General features: G+C 31.1%; 1 protein-coding gene across 1 annotated transcript in view; it reads left to right on the top strand.

The window, feature by feature from the left end:
- Positions 1-23346, top strand: part of EYS (EGF-like photoreceptor maintenance factor) — a 137791-nt gene that overhangs the window by 79421 nt on the left and 35024 nt on the right. Inside the window, exons 4-5 of the mRNA XM_039853174.1 lie at positions 694-821; positions 20305-20419. Coding sequence (XP_039709108.1) covers positions 694-821; positions 20305-20419 — 243 coding nt within the window. The remainder of the gene's footprint in view (positions 1-693; positions 822-20304; positions 20420-23346) is intronic.

Below are 23346 nucleotides of genomic sequence, written 5' to 3' on the forward strand. Positions count from 1 at the left end.
AAAACACTCCAGTTTTAATTTTTATTCTTAAACCAAAATTCTCCTTTGTGAACACCGTAATTTTATAAATTTTTATTTTTACTTATTGCTTTTTAAATTTTAAAAAATTATTTGATTATTTGACATTCCTATATCTAAACATTTAAATAAAAAATACTATAAAATAATTTAGTAGTTTCCACAAATTACTACCTTTTCATCTTAGTAATATCCATACTTTAATTCATGATATGAATTCATATTGTATGTTAAAGCCTTTCTTACTCACATGTCTGATGGCTTTACTTACTGTCAACTAGGCCTTCAGCTGTAGCTGTCAGCCAAAACCCTAAATATAACTACTCTGTATGGTTTGGGCTTCGTCACAGAGTGGCAGCTGTGTTCTGACACTGTATAGAATTTTAAAGCAAGATTTAAAAGCCACAGAGTGTCACTTTATCTATAGTAAGAGCTTGTTTACATTCAAGTGGGGGAAATATGGTCCCCAACTCTCAATTAGTGTTGAATTCACATAATAGAAAGAGTGTTTGAAATGGGAGACATTGTTGTGACATATTGGAAAATATAATCTTCTACATCATTTCACAGAAACCTTCCACTACATGCTTATGAAAATAATTTTCAGGTAAGAATCATTTTTTATCTTTCAAGTGTCTAAAACTTTTACAAAAAATACTTTTTAATCTTTTCTAGGGTACCGTATGCATCTGTTCACCAATATTTACAGGCAAACTTTCTAAGAGACTTCAAATACCGCATGAATCATTTTCTTGCAAGAATAATACCAAGTATGTGAAATATGAGCACAATTATCATTGCAGGTATAATTGATTAATTTCCTATTTTATTAAATAAATATACATTAATTTTTAAAGGCATATGGACAAAAAAATTATGTCCTGTTTTGAGCTTAAGTTTTATTTAATGATATGTAATATTCCATTTTAAGTTAAAATATAAACTTAATGTACATTTTATGGGTTGTGATATTTGTTTGAAATAAATATTTAAGAAACTCTGAGACATAATTTGGGCATACCTTTGTAAAACATATATTTTGTTTTATAATGAAGATTTTTTAAATAACAACTAAATAGTATTTGAGGGTCTAGAAAAAAGAGATAAATATAAGCACCCACAAACTATTTCTATTACAAACTATTTCTATTATACAATGTTAATATTATATTTTGAAAGTATAGAGTAACCACCTCTTCCTTCAACTCACAGACTTTAGCTAATAGTTCCTAGTTAGGGTCTTTAGGCAAACTTTTAGGAAGCAGAGCTTTATTTAAATAAGTATTTGCTAAAAATTACCCATTTACAAATGACAGAAGTGACCTAGTTATCTGGCTCTATAATTTTAGTCCATCTTAAACAGCTTTATAGATACTTCCTCACACCATTAAGAAGTACAATTTGTACTCTTCACACTTGCTTGGCTTTTATCTGACTGCTTAAAGTAAGTTCTGTTGGGCATCATTGAAGGACAGTAAGCAGGCTCAACTTTTAAAATAGTCATAAAAGCAGAAAATTAAAAGTTGTGGAACAGGAAAACCTTAAAACACATTAAAAAGAGGACATGCATAGACATCACAAATGTACAATGAACAGTGTTTTCATCAATTTCAAAGGATTCAATATAAGTTTTAAGAAACATTGGTCCTTATTAATAGCAATATTCTGGTTGTCTAAAAGGCTTCATTTTAAATTTTATCATCAAGAGGAAAACTAGTAACCAGATGCATTGTTGCCATCCATCAGTTGATTGTTTTTATTAATTAATAGATTTCATTTTAAAATAATGGAGTTTATATGGAATGCTTCATTAAACATGTTGTTAGATTGGATGGATATTATAGAAATTCAAATTTGATTTCCCCATGGTGGATGAAATATGTCAATTAGGTAGGCTAGTTGTAACAACTTGGAAGTAAACTTACTCATGAAATTAATATGAGCTACTATATGTGTTCTAATTGTTGAGATTGCCAACATTCTTTAAGAATTTGGTATATATGTGCTCATCTCAAATCTACTTATTAAAAACATTATCTCCTCCTTTGGGTAAATTAGACTCTTGATAAGTAGAGGGTAAAATATAAGAGACAGGAAAGTAAAAACAAAACTGCTTCAACAAGGCAGAAATAACACAGTCTAAAATGAATGATGAGTGAAAACAAAAGTCTCAGAAAGTAATAAGATGTGGCAAAAATTTGAAATAAATAAACAAAATTTTCAGCCCCGATTCCCATCTCATTTCCCAAACTAATCACTGGCAGTCAAAAAAATTTGCTAACTCAGATGATGTAATGGGAATATTGTCAATGTAAATTAGTAAAACATGAAGCTGGAAAAATGACAAATAATTAGTCTTGAAGTCTTATTTGTTTTCAAAAGAGATTAAGAGATTCACGGGATATAATAAGAAAAATAAAAGCCATTTGACATAAATGACTTTAAGTTAAAGATTTTTCTGTGCATTGCTGTCTCAGAAGGTACATTTTTCTAGGTCAGTAATTCTTACACTTTAGCTGTACCAGACTTGAGTTGCATTAGTATTTCCTAAAGGGCTATTTAAAATAAAAATAATTGTTTCCTGACCCTGGAATTTATAATTCAGTAAGTTTTGGGTGAGGATTGCAAACGTTCATTTTTAACAAATTCTCAAATGATGTGTATGCTGCTGATCTGAAGACCATACTTTGAGAACTACCGATTAAGATGGGCTGAGCCCAAACAGCATCGATGCAGAAAATCCTCCTATACCTTTTCCCCCAACTCTATCTACGCACATCAACCCAAGTATTTAGACTTCTAGTCTGAATCTGGGAGCAAAATTTTGGGGGTTGGGGAAAGAGTAAAATAGAAGAGTAGAAAGGTGATTGTGATATCAGTTTCTCCGTTCGAACATATAGTCTAGATCTAAATTCCTATGATTAAATGAGAGACTAACTGAAACAAAATTGCCTCCGCAAGAAAGACAGTAAATAATATTTTTGATAACTTGTTTGATACTTAGTGACCATAGCAAAACAGTGTTAGAAAGGAGTTAATTTTTACAAACTAGCATTTTCCTTAATATCTGGAGAACTGAAAGTTAGGTGTCTATGGACATTTGGCACAAAATTTTTATTTTTAAGAATAGTAAGTAACAGTAGTGAAGTATCAAGAGCAGTGTTGCTGAAAGTAGATTGTGATCAAGTAGAATCTGATGGAAAAAGAAAAGGGATCATTGATATTTTGTATTTATCAGAGATATAGAACACAACTCTGATGATTTCCCAAAATTACTGAAGGATGTTTTGTTGGAGGTTTCAATACTTTGGCTAATAATTTGAAAATAAATGAAGTTTGTGAGATACAATAATTGTAGAAAATTTTAAAATATATATATTTAAAAGAACACTTGAAGGATTTCTCTTAATATTCAAAGGAAATCAGCTAAGGTTCTGCCAGGAAAAGGATGGCTCACTCAGAGAAATTTAGAAAAGTTGAATGTAAAAACTAAAGGATATGGGAAGATTAAAAGAAACCAAAAATATATAATTAATCATTCTGGGTTTAGAAACAGTGGGGAACTGTTTCCCTTCCCTATGCTGAAAAAGCAAGCTAAGAATGCAGTTAATAGAAACTAGAACTGTAGCTATAATAAAGAACATTCTGACATGAAGTATTAACTTATGTATATGAACGTAAGGTGAGGTTGTAGGTTGAAATATAGAAACAGAATTTTCTGCCCAGATTTCCATCCCATTCATGACCTATTCTCCTCTCACCTTCTGACCTTCTGCTAGTGCAACACATTAGTAGGACCAGGCAGAAGCCACTGGTCAGCATCCTGAAGTACGGATGGAGAAAGAGAAAGAGAAAGCATCCAGAGGAGACTAGTACCCAACGCAATGTGTGTAAGATTAAGATAATAAATTATAAGTTATAAAGACATTAGAGAGTATTATGCTGAAAAGGAGAGATCAGTGTCATTAGAGCATGTGAAAAAGGAAAAGATAGTCTCAGAGACTGAAATAGGTTGAATATCTACCTGTCTATGGGCTCCTGAGAAGAAGAATCCTTGATTTATCTGCTAGGAGGCAGCACTGACTCTAAATATAATTATAATATGATGACAAGGGAAGGCTGTGCTCTGAGTTTCATGACTCTCAAATGCATAAGACCTAGCAGCCACACAACTGTATGACCACAGTGGTGGTCCAATCTCAAGAGTCATCATTGGCCACATAGTACTGTCTTTTTGGTATAGAAACCCTTGTACATTTCCAGCACCCGGACTTGACACAGAACTGGGACAAAGGTAACCAGGGAATTCTTTCCATTCTTCTCCACCATTAGTTCTCTCTATCTACTTAAGTGAAAGACAAGGTATTTTTTTTTTCTTTCACTTTTTATTTGGCCCTAGGAAGTAAATAATTTTAAGGTTGTTAGACACTTTTTTGCCCTTTAATACTTTGACCATTTGGTAGAAAGTCTGCACTTGAGTGACACTGAATCTTCTGCTAGAGGTTTTAAAGGAAAGTGAAATAGTCAAACTCTACAGTGGTATTAAAAAACTCTTGCAGCAAGCAGGTGGCTGTGCTGTCAGCGGCCGTCTAATAACCATGAAGAAATCCTGCAAAGGATAAAGCCGAAATACAAATACATGTAGGGTTGAGAGGATTAAAAATGAATAGAACCATGATCCAACTCTGCATAAAGCTAAGATTTCCTCTAAACAATTTGATCATATCAACCAATAAATCTTGCATCAATTTAGTATTTGAATTAGGATTATGTTATTTACAACTAAAAACTTTCAAATTAATACACTAAAAATATTTATAAACCATTAATCTCATTTTATTACATATTTTCTTTCTTTCTTTCTTTCTTTCTTTCTTTCTTTCTTTCTCTTTCTTTCTTTCTTTCTTTCTTTCTTTCTTTCTTTTTCTTTCTTTCTTTCTCTTTTTTCTTCCTTTTTCTTTCTTGTTCTTCTCCTTCTTCTTCTTGTACCTTCCTTCTTCCTTCCTTCCTTCCTTCCTTTCTATCTTCTTTCTTTTTCTTTCTTTCTTTCTTTCTTTCTTTCTTTCTTTTCTTTCTTTCTTTTCTTTCTTTTTCTTTCAACAAAACTTTCTCTTATAACAACAACTTTCTTTCTTCATATTTGTAATTAAATTTATTGAGGTGACATTGGTTAATAAGATTATTAAGTGTACAATATTATAATACATCTTCTGTATGTTGTGTGCTCATTACCTAAAGTTTAGTCTCAGTCTGTGATTATATATTTGACCCTCTTACTCTCTTCAACCTCCTCCCATGTCTCATCCTCTCAGGTAACCACCATAATGTCGTTGTGTCAATTACAACAATTTTGTTTTTGTTTGTTTATTTTGTTCATTCATATTTCTTTTGTTTTATATCCCACATATGAGTGAAATCATATGATTCTTGTTCTTTTCCATCTGACATTTCGCTCATTGGGATGACATTCCATCCTGTTGTCGCAAATGGCAGTATTTCATCTTTCCTCATGGTTGAGTAGTATTCCAATGTACCACATTTTTTTTTTTATCCAGTCATCCACTGAAGGGCATTTTGGTTGATTCCATTTCTTGGCTACTATAAATAATGCTGCAATGAACATAAGTGCACATATATGTTTACAAATAAATGTTTTCAAATTTGGGGGGTAGATACCTAGAAGAGGAATTGCTGAGTTGTATTATAGCTCTATTCTTAATTTTTTGAGGAATCTTCATACTGTTTTCCACAGTGATTGTAACAATTTACATTTCCACCAGCCATGTTTGAGGGTTTCTACTTCCCCACAACCTCTCCAACGCTTGTTTTTCTTGTCTTATTAATAATAGCCATTCTAACAGGTATGAGGTGGTACCCTCTAGTGGTTTTGATTTGCATTTTCCTTATAGTTAGTAAAGTTAAGCATCTTTTTATATATCTGTTGGCCATTTATATGTCTTCTTGGGAAAAGTGTCTATTCAGGTCCTCTGCCCATTTCTTTTTTTTAAGTGGATTGTTCGGTATTTTTTGTTGCTGTTCAATTGTGTAAGTTCTTTATATATTTTGGATATGAGCCACTTATTTGAGGTATTGTTTTCAATATTTTCTCTCACTTGGTTGTTGCCTTTTTTTTTTTTTTTTTTTTTTTTGCTGAAGATGGTTCTTTTTGCACCCTTTTTAGAAACTTTATGTAGTTTGACATAGTCTCATTCATTTATTTTTGCTATTATTTACCTTGCCTTTGGGGTCAAATTCCTCTCTGAGGCTAAGGTCCATAAGTTTAATACCTGTATTTTCTTTTATGTATTTATTGTTTCACATCTTATATTTAGGTCTTTGATCCATTTTGAATTAATTATTGTGTATGACATCAAATTACAATCTAGTTTTATTCTTTTGCATATGGCTTTCAAATATTCTCAGCATCATTTACTGAAGAGGCTTTTTTTCTCCATCGTATGTTTTTGTCTCCTTTGTCAAAAATTAATTGCTCAATAAAATAGAATAGAAATATAACACATAGAACATTTTCTAAATAGTTTATTTAATTAACTATTTAATCTATGAGCTTATTCCTGGGCTTTCAATTCTATTCCATTGGTCTCTGTGTCTATTTTGCTGCCAATACCGAAGTATTTTGATTGTTGTAGCTTTGTAGTATAATTTGAAGTCAGGGAGTGTGATACTCGCAGTTTTATTCTTATTTTTTTTTCCTCGTGATTGCTTTGGCTTTTCAGGACCTTTCTGGTTGTATACAAATTTGATGATTTTTTTCTGTTCTATATTTCTTTGAAAAATGCCATTGGGATTTTGGTGGGGATTGCATTAAATTTGTATGTTGCCTTGGGTAATATGGCCATTTTAATTATTTTGATTTTTCCAATCCATAAACAAGGAATATCTTTCTATTTCTTTGTGTCTTCTTCAATTTCTTTTAATATTGTCTTTTAGTTTTCACTGTATAGGTCCTTCATATCCTTTGTTAATTTTATTTCTCAATATTTCATTCCTTTGTTGCAATTGCAGATAATTTTTTTATAATTTATTTTTCTAAAATTTTATTGATATATAGGGACACAATGGATTTACCACATATTTTAAATGTTCAAAAACTTTTCATCATATTTGTAATTCTATTGTTTACCCAGTTATTAGTTATCTATTAAAGACCAAAATATCCCTACAATTTAGTTGACATCTTTATATACAGTAATTTTGAACTACTCTGAAAGTATATTTTACTATAAGATGTTCAAGAGAGTGACAACATTTTAATCATTTCTGTATCTCTAGAGCATTTTACTGTATAACACATAGAATATTTTCCAAATAGTTTATTTTAATTCATTATTTAATTTATTGATAATAAATATTTTGATTTTACTGAGTTAGAGGAAAGGTCTTGACTGTGGATGTGGCATGAAATAGCTCATTCATTTATTAATTTAATGATAAATTATTGAGTGTCTACTTTTCCAGGAACATTTTTACTATCATAGAAACTCTTACAGCAGCGGGGGGGTGGTGGGGGGGGTACAGACGAAACACTCTTCCTTCAAGAAACTTGCATTTTAGTCAGTAGTCTTTTAAAGAATTATTTTGAGTCTTTTCACTAGACTAGACTACTGGTGTATGATCCCAAAGGAAGAAACAGAGAGATCAGCTATGAAGTTACAATATAATATAGTGTAGAGAGGGTATTGACTGGCATTGCCACTGAGAGGCATGTGATGATAGTAAGTAAGGATCCAATTTGAAATGTATGTCTAAAGAAGATTTAATGTTTTACTGAAGAACTGGATGTGAGTCAAAAGATAACAAGAAGCCAAGCTTAATTCTAAATTGTTTGCTACATTGAAATATTGGATTATTATTTTCTAAACTGGGGAAACATAGGGCGAAGTATAATTAAGAGGGGTGGAAATCAAGAATTCAGTTTTGGACATGTTAGTTACAATACCTAATACAGACAAGTTGAAATAATGAGGTAGGGATTTAGGTATGTTAGTTTTCATTTTTGAGGAGAAGCCTGGGCTACATATTTACATTTGAAAGAGAGCAACATAGACATGGCATTTAAAACTGGGAAATAGAATGAGATTACCTTGGAGTGAGCCTAGATAGGGAAGTGAAATGTTTGCACACTATTATCTTGGACACTCTTATATCTAAGGGAATTAATGGATATGGATATAAAATTAAAAGGTAGGAGTCAATGAGTTGAGATAAAAAAATACATAAGACCATCACAGAAACTATAAAATATATTAAGAATATTGAAACAATGCTACACTGTCTCCAAATATATAGCTCAATCTAGTTAGAAGAAAATGAGAATTGATCTTTGCAACTGGAAATAATGGTTTCCTTGAAAATAACAGTTTGACAGAGTGATGGGGAAAAAAATATTGGTTAGACCCAGTACATGAGTGAATGGAAGGAAAGACGCGGGCTTTTCCTATGAAGAGTAGTGACATTATTGAGTAACGGAGTAGTAGCTGAAGGAATTTCAAAACAGGTCATTATTAAATATTAGGAAAAATGGGATGAGATATAGTACACAAGCAAAGGAGTTAGCTTAGATAGGATGGCAGACATTACATTAACTGATATAGGTATTTTGAACATGTGCTTTTGAATCATTTGGAATGTATCATCTAGTTCTATTCTTTGAGTAAAATAAGAATCAAGGTGAGATGAAAAGACATAAAATAGCTAGGCAGGTGAGTGGGAGGGAAATAAAGTATTACCAAAATGCATCAATAAAGGTCTCTTTGAAGTTAGTGAACATGAATTTAATATGAATTTGTTCTATGATAAAGTGTGGCATATTCAAACCATGTGTATTTACTTATATGCTCACATGAAATAGATTGGGTGTTGAATTAAACTAGGAGTGGGTCTTAACCAAGCTACAGTAATGAAAGGAAAGGGACAAGTGATTTGAGAGTGTATGCAAGAAGTGAGTATAGAAATGAACATTATAATCTAATTCAAGTAAATCAAGAAGTGAGAATATGCTGTGGATGAGAGATATTGAATAGTTGGTAGGATCAATGGATCGTGGGGTTTAAGAATTTCTGTGGGAAGAAAAAAGGACTAGAGGATTGAGGCTGTGAGTGAAATATGAGATACTTGAAACTAAGATTAAGGGATTTAGGATTATGGAAGGAATATAAGTATAGGTAATGGTATGCTAATATATAGAATACCATAGTGGGAGTAGTTTGGAAAATTAGGGTGAAAATTGAGATCTTTGAGTTGATATGCTCTTCTCCTTAGAGAAGCCAAAGTCTTAAGTAGATCAGCTAAGATACTGTAATAACTAAGTAAGACAGACTGGGATTATATTAGAGAAAGATATAATAACCAAGTGTTAAACATTAAAGAATTAGATTTAGAGAAAATCCCCAGCAGGGTTAGCTGTGAATACAATAGGAGGAGATATGTGTGGCATGTTTCAATGTCACCATGTTCAAATAACAGATTTTTTTAAAGAAAGAATATAGGACACTGTTCTGGAAGCCACAATGAGAAAACAGGAGGACACCTACATAACATTTAGATCCTGAAATGTGATAGGTGAGAGAGAGAAAGAGAGAGTAGTCACCATTTAAGAAATCACAGTCAAAATTAAAAAAAAAAACAAATGTACAGAACTGAATGAGGGTAAAGATTCACATGGTGTTAAATGACCTGGGAGCCTCTGACTTTTGGGGTGTCTGATATAAATAGTGATAAGGAGTTCACTGTGATTGCCTTGAAGGTAGTAGATCACAGTGGGGCAACTCCTAGTGTTTGGAATTAATTTAGGGGTGTGAGGGATTATTAGGAGCTCACATAGCTCAATGGACAACCCTCTGAAACTCCTTCAGAGGTAATACTGAACCTGCAGGTCTCTGTGGGCCCCACTTCATTCAGTGGTAATGTTCAAGGCACTGCAGAATGCAGCTCCAGTAAGGCTTTCTAGGGTCCCTGAAGACCTCTCTAATGCAGGACCAGGGGTTGTGGAAAGAAAGACATTATGACCTGACATACAGGATTTTGAGTTCTTCACTATATGTTAGAGTGGTCAGTGTTTGTACCACAAAACCATATAAAGACTTTAATAACTATTGTTGACCACACTCCTAATATTTTCATCACACACACACACAAATACACACATGCACATACATATACACTTAACTATTCTAATATTTACAAATGCAAAGAGTAATATTTCCCATATGTAAAGATAATCACGTTCTGAATATTCTAAAGTAAATGAAGAAATATGAATCAGAAACTGTGAATAAAACCAGTATCTTTCTTTTAGATTTTTTCCAGTCAAAAATCAATTGTTTAACAAATATTTACTGAGAGTTACCTTTGTAAAAAACCCCATAAACTAGATATTCAAATAATATAAATATTATGTTTAAAAACAGAAATTTTATGATATACAGATTTATGCTTTCTATACCTTTTATTTTTTCCACTCAAATTTTAAGATCTTATGGGAAAATGATGTTCTACTTTAGTCTCTCGGCTTGTTTTTTTGTTTCCTGTTTCTTACCTACTGAATTGTAGTTATAGTTTGTCCTGCTTAAGTCTTAATTCAATACATTAACATACTTTTTTTCTCAAGTCAGTTTCAACATTTCATCAGTCTGTGTGATGCCTCCCCATGTCAGCCATTGGTAGAGTTAGGGTTTTCAGTTTGTTACAAGTAAACCTAATTAAGCATGCATTGTGACTTTGAGATAGAACATTGTACCACAGAATGCATAGGTTAACATATTTTCTTTCAACATATAATAAAGTTATATTTTCACATTAATATCGACAAATGATTTTTAAAATAGCAATCATGATTTGGATAAAGAATTTATTAATTAATGAAATGATTTCACTTTGTCACAATAATTTTTAACTAACAGAATGCCTCAATTTTTTGGAGTTAATTATCTCAAAAACTGGGCGGCTACATTTTTCTTTCTTTGAAATCAATAGTCATATTTATAAGGCTAATTTTGCCTTTTGAATAAATCATTCTAAAATATTACATACAAAAAAAGTTTGTATGTTTCTCTAATACCAAAATTATATATATATATTTTTTATAACTGACAGTCATCTCTGATTATTTGACTACACTTACTTTTTACTGCCCATCACCCTTGAAAGGTCCTCATTTTCCTTTTTACAAAGCATACCCAGATATTCACTGTCGAACTTCTTATCTCTCTTTTTCTCTGTTCTGTTTGCCTGAGAACATCAAACCTGTTTAATTCTGCATCACACCAGGCAAACCTATGTCCATTTTCATGCATATCAGATGTATCATCTCAAACTTAATATATTTCAAATTAATGGTTGATTTTCAATCTATGAGTAAACACGCTTACCTGTCAGTGTTCTTTAGACTTATCTTTGAATTTTCTCTTTCTCTCTCTCAACCTCCTTCTTGTCCATGAGCATGTCCTTCAAGCTCTCTGATATATATACATAATGGATATAAACACTATTGTCATTATAAATTTAACACTTTTTTAAGTCACTGAAATTCTCATCTGAAACTGTTTAATAGTCTTCCATTTGACCTCCTTACTTTTTCTCTTCATTCTAGTATATGCAGAATAATGAATAAAAGCCTTTTCGAAAAGCTAATATTTAGGCAGTGATTTGAGTGAGATGACAGAATGTGCAGCTAAGGGGAGCATGTCCATGGTAGTCGGAAGCACCTCATGCAAATCCCCTGTCCTATTCAGTGTAACTGGTCTGAAGACAGCAAGAAGTAGTGAGACTGGAAAGAAAACTGGAGATTAGGGTAGCTAGCTGCAGACCATACATGCCATTTTAACATCTTTGATTTTTACTCTAAGTAAAATAGGAAGTATTGTAGTGTTGCTGGCAAATGAGTGATGTTATGCTATATTTTAAAATAATGCTTTGGCTGTTGTGTTGAAAAGAAACTGTAGAGATGTTTAGATAGATGTAAAAAGATCTGTTAAGAGCTAATGTAGTAATCTAGATAGGAGAAGATAGTGATACGGAACAAGATGGGAAAGATGACATGGTAAAAAGTTGTTGCATTGTGGATATATTTTTTTTATGACAGAATCAATAAGATAACCTAGTATAAGGGAATATCTTATAAGAATAAACTGGATTCGGTTAAAGAGAAAAAAAATTACTTACGATGACTATAGTTTTTGACCAAAGCAACTAGACAGAGTTGCCATCATCTTATATGGTGAAAGCTACAGATAAAGCCAATTTGAAATGGTTTGTTTCTTATTATCTCTTTTCTACAAAAGAGAGTGTATATGTTTTAAAATCATGTTACCGTCCTCCACTACCATTCAATGGGTTTCTTCCCAAAACATTCAAATTAAAATATTAACAATGCTTATAAGTCTAGCTGTATTGTGCTCCTGTCTGTCTCTCTGCTGTAATTTCCTACTATGCCCACTTTGAGTTTTCAACTTTTGCCCCTTTGGTCTCTGAGATATTTCTTGAACACAGGAAACATGTTCTGCTTCAAGCCTCTGTCTTTGTTGGTCACTTATCTTAAGAACACATTCCCCAAAAACTAAAATGATTCGATGTTCATTTAATTCAGGTTTTTATTCAAATAAACATTTCCTCAAAGATGTCTTTCCTGTCAATCTCGAAAAACATTCTTAAAATATCTCTTCTCAGTTACTCTCTTCATTTTAACCTGATTTTATTTTATTTACTTACTTTATAGCACTTACTATTTTCTGTCATTATATTTTTATGTGTTTACGATTTTTTCCCTGTCCTATAGCCTAACATACATTAAGGTAGATTATTTGTTCTTTTAATATTTTCAGTGTTGGCCTTTTGTGTTCTAGAATTGAAATGTATCGTGCTAAATTAACTACAAAATGCATATCATTTTTTCTATTAATTTTATTTTAATGATGAAATAACTATGAAATAGGAAACATTTATGTCTTAAATCCAGACAGTGACTCATTTGTCCAGTTTATGTAAAAAAGATAAATTAATGAAATGAGTAGTCTTTAAGTCTAGACATTTGTCTATAACCATACAAGTCACAGTAAGTAAGCATATAGTGTTACCACATAGCTTCTATTGTAAGGATAAGTTTTTACTTTAAAGGCTTTTTTTTTCCCCCAGGAATTGGAATAGGTGCATGACAGTGTTGAAACTGATACAAGTAACTCTGCGTCACAATACCCATCTATACACAATAAAACCAAAGAAAACGAAAGTGAACCACAATGCCTTCTTTAAGATAAAAATTATAATTCACTTAGTGTGGTTTGAGCCCTGAAAAAAAAAAAGTACCCAAACCTCCTCCAAGTCTTCAAACAAATGATGAGAGTATTTCGAGAAAACTATTTGGGGTTACTTTATAACTATTTCCTTTTCATTTCCTAGAATAGTACAGTTTGAAAGAGCTATTTCAGCAGTTGGAAAACTTAGAGCAAGAATATACTCTGTCGAAAGTGACACTATTAACGTACTGTGATCTTTTAAAAAGTCAAATATATTTAATTTTTAATTCCCACTTTTTTGTTTTAAGGTGTGTTTATTTCATCATTTTAATACATTACTTTAACAATTTTCTGTCAATCATTTATGTTATAACGTGGCACATTTATTTTTTAATTTTATTAGATTTTTATTTCCTTGATATTTTGAAAAATATTTTTAAAATTATATTTAAAATATACTATAATCAGTAACATGTATTCCATAAGTCATTGAACAAAGTTTGTGATACTCTTTTAAAAAATAGAATAAGCAAACTGTTCAATAAATATTGGCCTAATTGGCAAAATTCAGCTCCATAATTGAGACACATCTAAGGCAATTATAGAAAATAATTTAGGAAAAATAAAGATAAAATAAAAGTGTGTTTTATTTTGTCCTAGAATTTCCACTTATTTTATTTTCATTACCTTTATTTTCGTTTCTTACATTTATCTTTTCAGATCCTATCTGCTTTTCTCTATATAAACACCCTCTTACCGTTAAAAATGACAACTTAAGCATTTTTATCACCATTATTAGGTCTCTCTTACCCTCCAGACTGATAAAAATATTTCTACTACTTTTATGTTTATTATAGAATAATAGTTTTATACAAAAGTATAATGATACTTTGAATGTCGAAGGAACAGAGTGATCTAAAAGGCATTTTTCTCCTGTTCTCATATTTAAAATTACTGCTTTCTTTGACAGAAAAATGGCTGCTGGACACTTGAGCAGCTAAAATGAATTAGGTTTTAGCCTCTCTGACTATCTCAACAGAAGCAATTTATGCAAATTTTTCTTGTTTTGTGACCTACGCAAACATTTGTAAATTAGCATAAGGAACACCAGGAAAATAACTAGAAAAAAGTGAATACTAATCAGTATAAGAGCTTTGACTATATGAGGGTAGGTCAAAATCAGATTTTTTTTGTATTTTTGTTCCCTTTGCCAGAAAGAATCAAACAAGTTCTAAATTTAAGGACTGAAGCTTCTCAGCTGCAGAGGGTGGGAGTATCCTCAGTGATATGGAGGAAAAAGTTCAGGTCTGTGGCACTCAGCAGAGGACTGTAGCCCGGCTGCTTTAACCTTCTTGACCCAACTGGGCTTCTATTCACTGAGGGATGCCCCACTTAGGACAGTGTGGCAAGAAGACCTGAGACCTGATGAGTTAGCAAAGAAAAATATCCTGTGCAAGACAGACCAGAAAATGAAGCAAGGAAAATGAGTTAAAACAAAATAAATACAACTTTCAGGTATTAGAGTCTCTAGAAAAGAGAGAGAGGAAAACTTAAATTTGATAACTATAGTCAAAATCAATAAAAAGATTCAAGAAGAGAGCACCTACATATAAGTATATACCAAGACTGCAGGTAGAAGATATACTTTTCAATTAAACAATTTGGTATATATTGTGTATGCAAAGATTTAGAAAACCTATCATCCAGTTAATCTATATAAAGGAAATAAAAATTCTTACTAAATATGAAATAGATGACTAGGAATCTCAAAGTGGGAATATGAAGAAAAAAGGAAGGTGTAAAAAATGTGTGTGTGCACACGTGCATGCATGTACATGAGCATGTACTCACAAAGATAAATCTAAATTGCTAATGATGTAATGTCTGGGTATACATAAAAAATAGCTGCTAAAGTAGGGCTCCTGAGAAAGATGAGACATTCAGTGGAGGAAATTGTATTTAAGATCTAGAACTAAGAGAAAAAAATTATTTCAGCAAGACCCCCAAGACCTGCAAGTGGGGAGGAGAGAAAAAGTAGACATCATGAGGAAGAAATATGGGTGTCCAGAAAGAAAGATTATGTATCCACATGGATGAAATAATTAATATTTTATTTGCAAAAAAAAAAATAGTAAAGAATGTGATTGATTATATATTAGGGAATGAGAATGTTACTATTATTGTAATGTAAATATTTGATAGCCTTTCTGAATTATGAAAAGAAGTACAGTAAATAGCACCTTAAACCAGAGGAAAAGAAACAATGGACAAAATTACTAAATATGAAAACATATTATGAGTATGAGGAAAAGTACCAAATGCTACTTGACACTTTGTAGTTTTCTTTCTGTTAATAAATGTCAACAATATTTCCATCAAGTCTTGTTTATTTTCCCGCCTGAATATCTTTTATTATTTTTTCTCTATATTGCTATGAAATACATTTCATTTCTCCCATGTTGCTATTATAATCTCTTGATTAGTCTCCATACTATAGTCTTGTAAAAATCCAATCTCCATTCTTCTGCCAGACTATTTACAAAAAATCTAGGCATACTACTACAAATTCCAATTTTCGATTCCTTTCAGCACACTTCAGAATCAAATCCAAATGAAATTCAGATGATGCACATGTTGTTTATGGTGGAGCAGAGGCATGCAGTTATTTCATATGAAGTTAAGCAAAACTGGAATTGAATATGTATATGCATAATAGACTTTCATTAAAGGCATTTAACTGTAGACATGACTGTGCATTCATGCATATAATAGAACACATATTGAACTGGAAAATGTGTGAGGGAAGGTGGGGAGGCGAGAAGGAAAGAGGGAGAGAGAAAGGGAGGGAGGGAGAAAAGGAGGGAGGGAAAGAGGGAAGGAAGGAAGGAAAAGGAAAAGAGAGGAAAGTGTCTGTGAAACCTTAATCTCTCTCCAAAGAGGAGAATTCATGTCAAAGGTAGAAATGAGTACCATTACCTGGACTCATCCCCTGATCTTCTGATTGTAAAGAACTGTGTGTAAACCAAAAGGACCTTAGTATGTAGACCCCTGCTGTGGGAATCTTCTAAATGCACAGCTCTCCAAGGTGGTAGAGCAGTACTCTAGTTACTTTGCAGAAGTTTGAGTAACATATTTTCATTGAAGTCAGTAAAGCTATCGGCAGTGAAGGGCTGAGAAGCAGCTTGGGCTGACAGCTGAATTGTCTGTCGTAACAGGAGAAAGACATGGTTGGGGTAGAATAAATGTAAAAATGTGAGCTTTAGTAAAATTTGCGTAATGTTCTGGGTAGAGTCGCAGCTGTTACAATAGAGTCGGTATGAAAACTTAGTTCTACAGTTCAGTATCAGGAGAATTTGAATTTACAAAATGATCACAATACAAGAAGTAGAAGCATGAGTAGCATTATGGATTTGGGGAGTCCTAATATACTAGGGGATGACAGATAATTGAAGGGGACAACAGTTTTGAAGGTAAGCAGAGGAGGCTTAACTTCTCTTTGGTTTCATTCAAATGTTAACTCAACAAGCTAATATATCTCTGTCTCACCTCTCACATTATTTTTGAACTTTAGTTATAGTGATTTAATTTAATCATAGTCTTCAGTTTAATGACACAATAAAAATCCTCTATCATTTTTTCTGCTTTGTTGGTTGTTTATTTATTTTCTTTTATTCCCATATCCAATTTCTAATCCCCTGATTTTTACTCTTAGGTTTTGGATACTGGGTGAATTTTTTTTTTGGTAACTTACAAATTCCTTCCTCAACTCTTTCTTCTCATCTCTCACTACTTTCATCCTTTGCTATGAGCTCTAGTCATGTAGGACTTTGCCATTATCTGAGAATATCATGTCTCTTCTTGTTTTCAGGATAATAGCATAGCCTAAAATCTATACTTTATGTAGGAAAAAAAAAACCTAAATTAGTTACATAACATAAATTCTTTAATATAAAATAAAAATAAAATTTATATGGTCTTTTTTGATAACTAAGGCCTTTGAAGAAGAATTGACTGTTTAGAAAGGAATTGGTTTCTTGTTTATAGCATCCTTAGATTCTCGGTAGACTGGAATTTGATCACCTCTTATATCAGAAGATATAATATAGAAACTTCATTTGTAATACAATGGGGCAAATATGAGTATAAATTTATGTTTATTACATCTTGTTATTTCTGGGACAATTTCCTGGAAGTAAAATTTTATGTCAATGGATACAACATGGTTTTTATTTTCAAATATAAGTTTGGTTGTCACTTTTTTTGTTGTAATTTTTGAGGCTTTTGCATCAGAGTTCTCATAATTTTTATAATGAGTAGGTAGCTTGTATAAATTTTTCTTAGTATCAATGCTTATATAGCATGAGAATCATCTCATGGAATTTTGATTTATTTATCCATATAAATAAAGAAGCTAAGCATGTTTTAGAGTTAGTTTCCAACAAATACTTTGCTTTATTCAACTATCCTTATTTTTGTTTAATTTTGGCAATTTGTATTTTGACATAAACTTTTTTGCATATTTACACAGAGAAATACTTAGCATTATCAGCCTTTATTTTTTCCTTATATTCCCTTTTGCATTTTTATTTTTATATGTCTATATTCTCTCTTGATATCTTAACATTCAAGAATATCTATCTCATGGTAAAGGCATGGACGGTTGATAGCCTATAACTCAATAGGAAGATTTTCTAATTACGGATTTCCTCATCCTTGGGGTTAAACTTCCTTGGTTCAGGTGTCACCGATGGTGTTTTGGAGGCCTTTTCTTTAATGTGTAGTGAGAGTGTTAACATTTTTGCCCAATTTTTTTATCGTCAATAGGTCCTGCTTCCTTTTTGGAAACATTTTTCTCAGAGTTACTGCTGCCTAATCTCATCCAACAACTCGTTGATCTGATCTCACTAATGACTACATATTAGTTATTTAATTCATAAACCTGTCCCTCCTCTTTGGAAATAAACTTCAGAGTAATATAAATCTAAGTTTCACACATGTCTTTAGCTATTCTTGGCCAATTTAATTCATTCTCACTCAAAAGGAAAATTGAAAATGGTGACCACAACTCATTAAAGTTTTAGTATATTCTAGTGCTTCTTTCTTTCTGCCGTCCCCTACCCCAAGTAGGAAAGGATAGAAATGATAACCTTTCATAACAAAGTGGTATCAGAAAGATTACTAGAACTCTGGTTAGGTCCTCAGAATGAGAGAATTTAGGTAAACATATCTTAACAAGTTTCATTAATGCAGTAGTAGAGTAAAATACATTTAAAATTAGACTATTTTTAATTTTAATAACAGTTCAAAAACTACTGATATGACCAAAGCAACTAACTTAACTCTCAGAGTATATTTCTTCATTTATAACATAATGGTAATAAATACATTTTGCACAGAGTTTATAAGAATTGAATGACAAAATAATAAAATTGTGTAAAAGTAATTAGCTTAGTAGCTGGCATATAGTAGTTGCTAAAAAAAATGGATGGTTATTACTGATATAAATGAAGGAATGATTCAATTCGACAAGATGAAAGTGCAAAGCTGTGCCTCGAAAAGCATGAAAGATAAATTACAAAAGTGTTTTACTGATGCTATTTCAGTTTAACTCTGTCCATATGACCTTTGATTTCTTCTTTTATGAAAGTATCCTATGTTTGTAGAAGAAATTTAAATTAGTGAATATATGGTACAATAATGAAATACAGTTCATTTCATTATTAAATCAGCTTATAACAACTTAGTTTTAAGAAATATGATCTTTGGTCTTAATTCTCTAGTGTTTATTTTAGAGAGACACACTGTCATTTAATTTAGTACCCCGTTTGGTTTACTAAATGTGATATAAAGTACAGAAATATTTCTTATAAATTAATGAGAGTGAGGGCAATGGAAGCCAGAACACCAGTATGTGTTCTTTAGCACCTTATCGATTGCAGCTAATGAACTATATGTAGTACAGTGAAACCAAATTTGTTTGCTCTCTGTCTCAGGCACAGTCATGGGGTTCTGCCTGTATTAGGGTTGAGGGTGGAGTGCCTAGGGTTTTGAAGGTTCACTCTTTATTAAGTGAATATAAAACAGAAGAGGAGGATTTAAGGAGAGGAAGGATAAAGCAGGGTCACTCAAGAGGTCTGTTTCTAAGTTACCCAGGGATTTCTAATATAAAAACTTCATGGGTAGAGGAGGCCTATCTTCTTATCTAGTTGTGTAGCTAGTAGGAATCATATAACCGCCAATACATTTATTTGAGATGAATGTCCTTGAAATGAATGCCTCAGCAATCAAAAGCTTAATTTCAGGCATTTACATTTCAATCAGAAAAGCTTATTCAAAATTAATGATTGAAAGCATAATGTAAAATATATGTTGTATGTAATTTAAACAAAGCATTATTATTTTTGGCAACTGTTAATATATTTACACTATAAGATTGCTTTATAAAAATGTAAGAATGGTGGTTTATATATAACCACCATTATATATATATCATTTGAATGTATGCATTCAGGAGTCACACAATAAATAAAGCTCTATAGTAACCAAAATATGGTCATACTGTTTTGTCCACTGTAACTCTTTACTCTAAAATTCATTTGTGTCATCAACTCCTGATATCACATCATCAGTATCTAGTAATATTACTAAAGAGTAAAAATCTCTTTCATCATCTTTTTTCCTTTTCACATTTCAATAATGGTCTCATTTATTCCAATAGTTTTCCAAAACCTGAATTTTATTGATAGCTATTCATTTAGACCAAAGTTGATTTGCCCTTAAATTCTCAAAAGATAATATTAAGACCATTCAATGAAAATGTAGTTTACTCTAATTCTCTCTAAATAGATAAATCTTTTCTCCTTTGTTGAGAACACAGGTACCCATGGACAAAACTAATGATTGAAAATATAATGTAATAATATATTTTGTATGTAATTTAAACACAGCATTATTATTTTTGGCAGAATGTTAATAGACTTTTATGAAAATATTTAATTTGCAACTTTTCTTATTTACACTGATGTATTTACAGTTGTATGCCAAGATTTACTGGAAAAAACAGTGAGAAAGTAATTGACCACTGTAGACTACTCAGCATCAACTGTCTGAATGAAGGATGGCGTTTCAATATAATTGGAAGATTCAGAGTAAGTAATTTAATACATGGCAAAGTAATTTAGCACTTCATAACATAACAGCTTCAGGCAGTCTGTATTTCAAATACTTTTGTTAATCTAAGCCAGATAAATATATCCTTATATGTATAGTTAAACATGTTATATAAAGATTAGTAATAGAGATTTTTAACTTATTAAGAATTATGTTGGCAGAGCATTAATAAGTGTTCTAGGCAATGTTTTTATTATAAAATAAGTGTTCTAGGCAGTGTTTTTATTTTATTATAGCTAATCAAGTACTACATAAAACCACAGTAACTAATGCCTTAAGCTCTTAAACTAAAATGGGAAATAAAATTAGTCTGGAAATTGTTAGTCAAAATTTTTTAAAAGTTTGCTTTTTTGGGTAGATAGTTTTTTAAATGACTTTAAAAATACAGAGTGTGTATATTACACACAGTAAGGCATATCCTACAACTCAGCAATTGTATTTTCAGGTCTGTCTATTGGAGAACTTATCAGATTTGTAACTGAATGTGACATAGACGACAATTTTCACTCAAAATCTGAAACAAACTAAAGCATATGTGTAGGAGAATGGATAAAGTATGGTATAGTAAACAAAGTTCTATGTATTAATACTTATAATTAACAAACATGATGCTGAATTTTAAAATGTTATTGAAAATGATAAATGTAAAGTATGATAATGAAGAGTTAAAATTTTCAAAACATTTTTATGATTGCATAAATCTATAGCAAAGTATACACACATGTGTAAGAATTATTTATATGTACTGAATTTACTAGGACTGCCTATAGGGAGATAAGAAGGGATATGACATTAGGGGGAGTACAAACCAGACATCCAATAAACCTGTAATGCTTTATTATTTTTTTAATGGGTTTTTGGAAAATAAGGATGCCAGGATCATGTTCACTTTATTATTTTTTCTATTTTTTTGTAGTATAAAATATTTTAACAAAATATTTTTAAAATAATAGAAAGCCAACTTATAAAATAAACCTTGGTCAAATTTATATGTGTACTTTTGCAAACATATGTTAAAATAAAATGTTACTTGTATAGTATACAAGAATGTAATATTGAATTCTATATAAGAATACATAAGACAAAAGGATAGCAATTATTTAGCAGCTATAAAAAATTTGACATTATAGCATATCATTTATGATCATTACCTTATTTGGTCACCACATAAATTCCATTCTATTTTATAAAAACAAAGTCTACTGAGCTTTTAAAATATTTTCCTAAATTCATATATATTAATGGGGATAAATGAAGCTAGATTTAAACCTACTCTGTGTGACTCCTGAATGCATACATTCAAATTATATATATATATATATATATATAACCACCATTTATTTTTCTTTTAAAATTTATCCTTTTCTTAATAGGAAATTGATTAATTAAATATCTCTCTTACTTTGGTTTGAGTTTTTTTTATGTTATCTTGCTTATATTTTGTTTTTTGGTTCCAGTTTTTTTTCAGGATGGTCTCTGAGTATTTATCTCTGATTTTATTTAAAAATTTTTCTTCTTCCACCAGCAATTTCCTGGAGATATCACCTATTCTAGTGCCCAACACTTATATGTATGGTATTGACTCTAAATTCAATTTAAATTTTTTAAAGAAATTTGATTGGACTTTTCATCACCTTGCAGACTCTGTTTTTTGTGTGTGTGTAATCTTAGTTTAAGTTTACTGGCTTCCATTAGATAAAGTATTAGCAAAAAAGGAATACTGTTAGTCTTATCATTGATTTAAAATTTAGGTGATAATAAAAAATATGCATTATTAAATGTTTTAACATTATAATAATTTTTTAAACATGTAATTTTTCCTATCAATTAATAATCCTAGTTTTGGCTGTATTGAGTTACGAAATAGTTTGCATTTAAATTAATGCATATTTATAAATATATTGTTTAGATTACATAATAGTTATGAACAATAGGAATTAACATTATTCTTCATGATACTTAAGTTAAATGCAATATAGTAAAGAAAATAAAATATCATATTCAACTTATTTTTATGATGCAAATGTAAAATGCATTTTTGTAGGTTAAAATATTTTTGGAATTCTATAGCTAATATTTACTTTTCTACTTTAAAGTTTGCATTATCAACTTTTGAATATGTCAGCTAACTTCTAAGAGACTATTTGATGAGCTATTTTAGGGATAAATATAAACTATTTCTTCTCCTATTTAAAGAAAACAAATATATTTAATATTCAGAGAGAACGAGAAGACAGCATAAAACAAGCAAAGAGTAATAATATACACTTAAATCTAGCTATATCTGGGATCACAGCAAATATAAATTGTCTTCACATTTCAATTAAAAGGCAGAGATTGTCAACAGCACATAAAGCAAGACTCAATCAAATGCATTTAAAAGAGACTCATTTTATGTAAAAAAATGTAGACATATATATGAAAGTGCAATAATGGGAAGGTTATATCACATAACAAGTAAAATAAATAGTGGTGTAGCTTTATTAATAAGGTAGATTTCAATATACAAAAGTATCAAAGATGAAGAGCTTTATTTCATAAATGTAAGTGGGTCAGCTTATCAATTGAAATAATACATTTAATAACAGAGCTTCAAAATATATGTAGCATGGACTGACATTCATCTCCATAATGATTCAGGACTTTATAACTTTTTTAATAAATGTAAATTCCCTTTATATATTCTAAATGACTTTATGGAAAGAGTAAAGTGTATGAAGCCTTTAACCTATGCGTACAGGGACAAATTAATATACACAGAGACTGAGAAGCAGGATGCCAGAGAGAATAATTGGGAAAAAATGGCTTTGGGAATCACAGAGAGGCTTTGAGTTAAAATCCAGATCTAACTTAACCCCCAGGTTAATCAGAGTTTTGATAGTCATTGGGACCTGAATAGTATTTG

The sequence above is a fragment of the Pteropus medius genome, unplaced genomic scaffold, assembly GCF_902729225.1.
Source record: "Pteropus medius unplaced genomic scaffold, Ma_sr-lr_union100, whole genome shotgun sequence".
Classification (NCBI taxonomy): Eukaryota; Metazoa; Chordata; class Mammalia; order Chiroptera; family Pteropodidae; genus Pteropus; species Pteropus medius.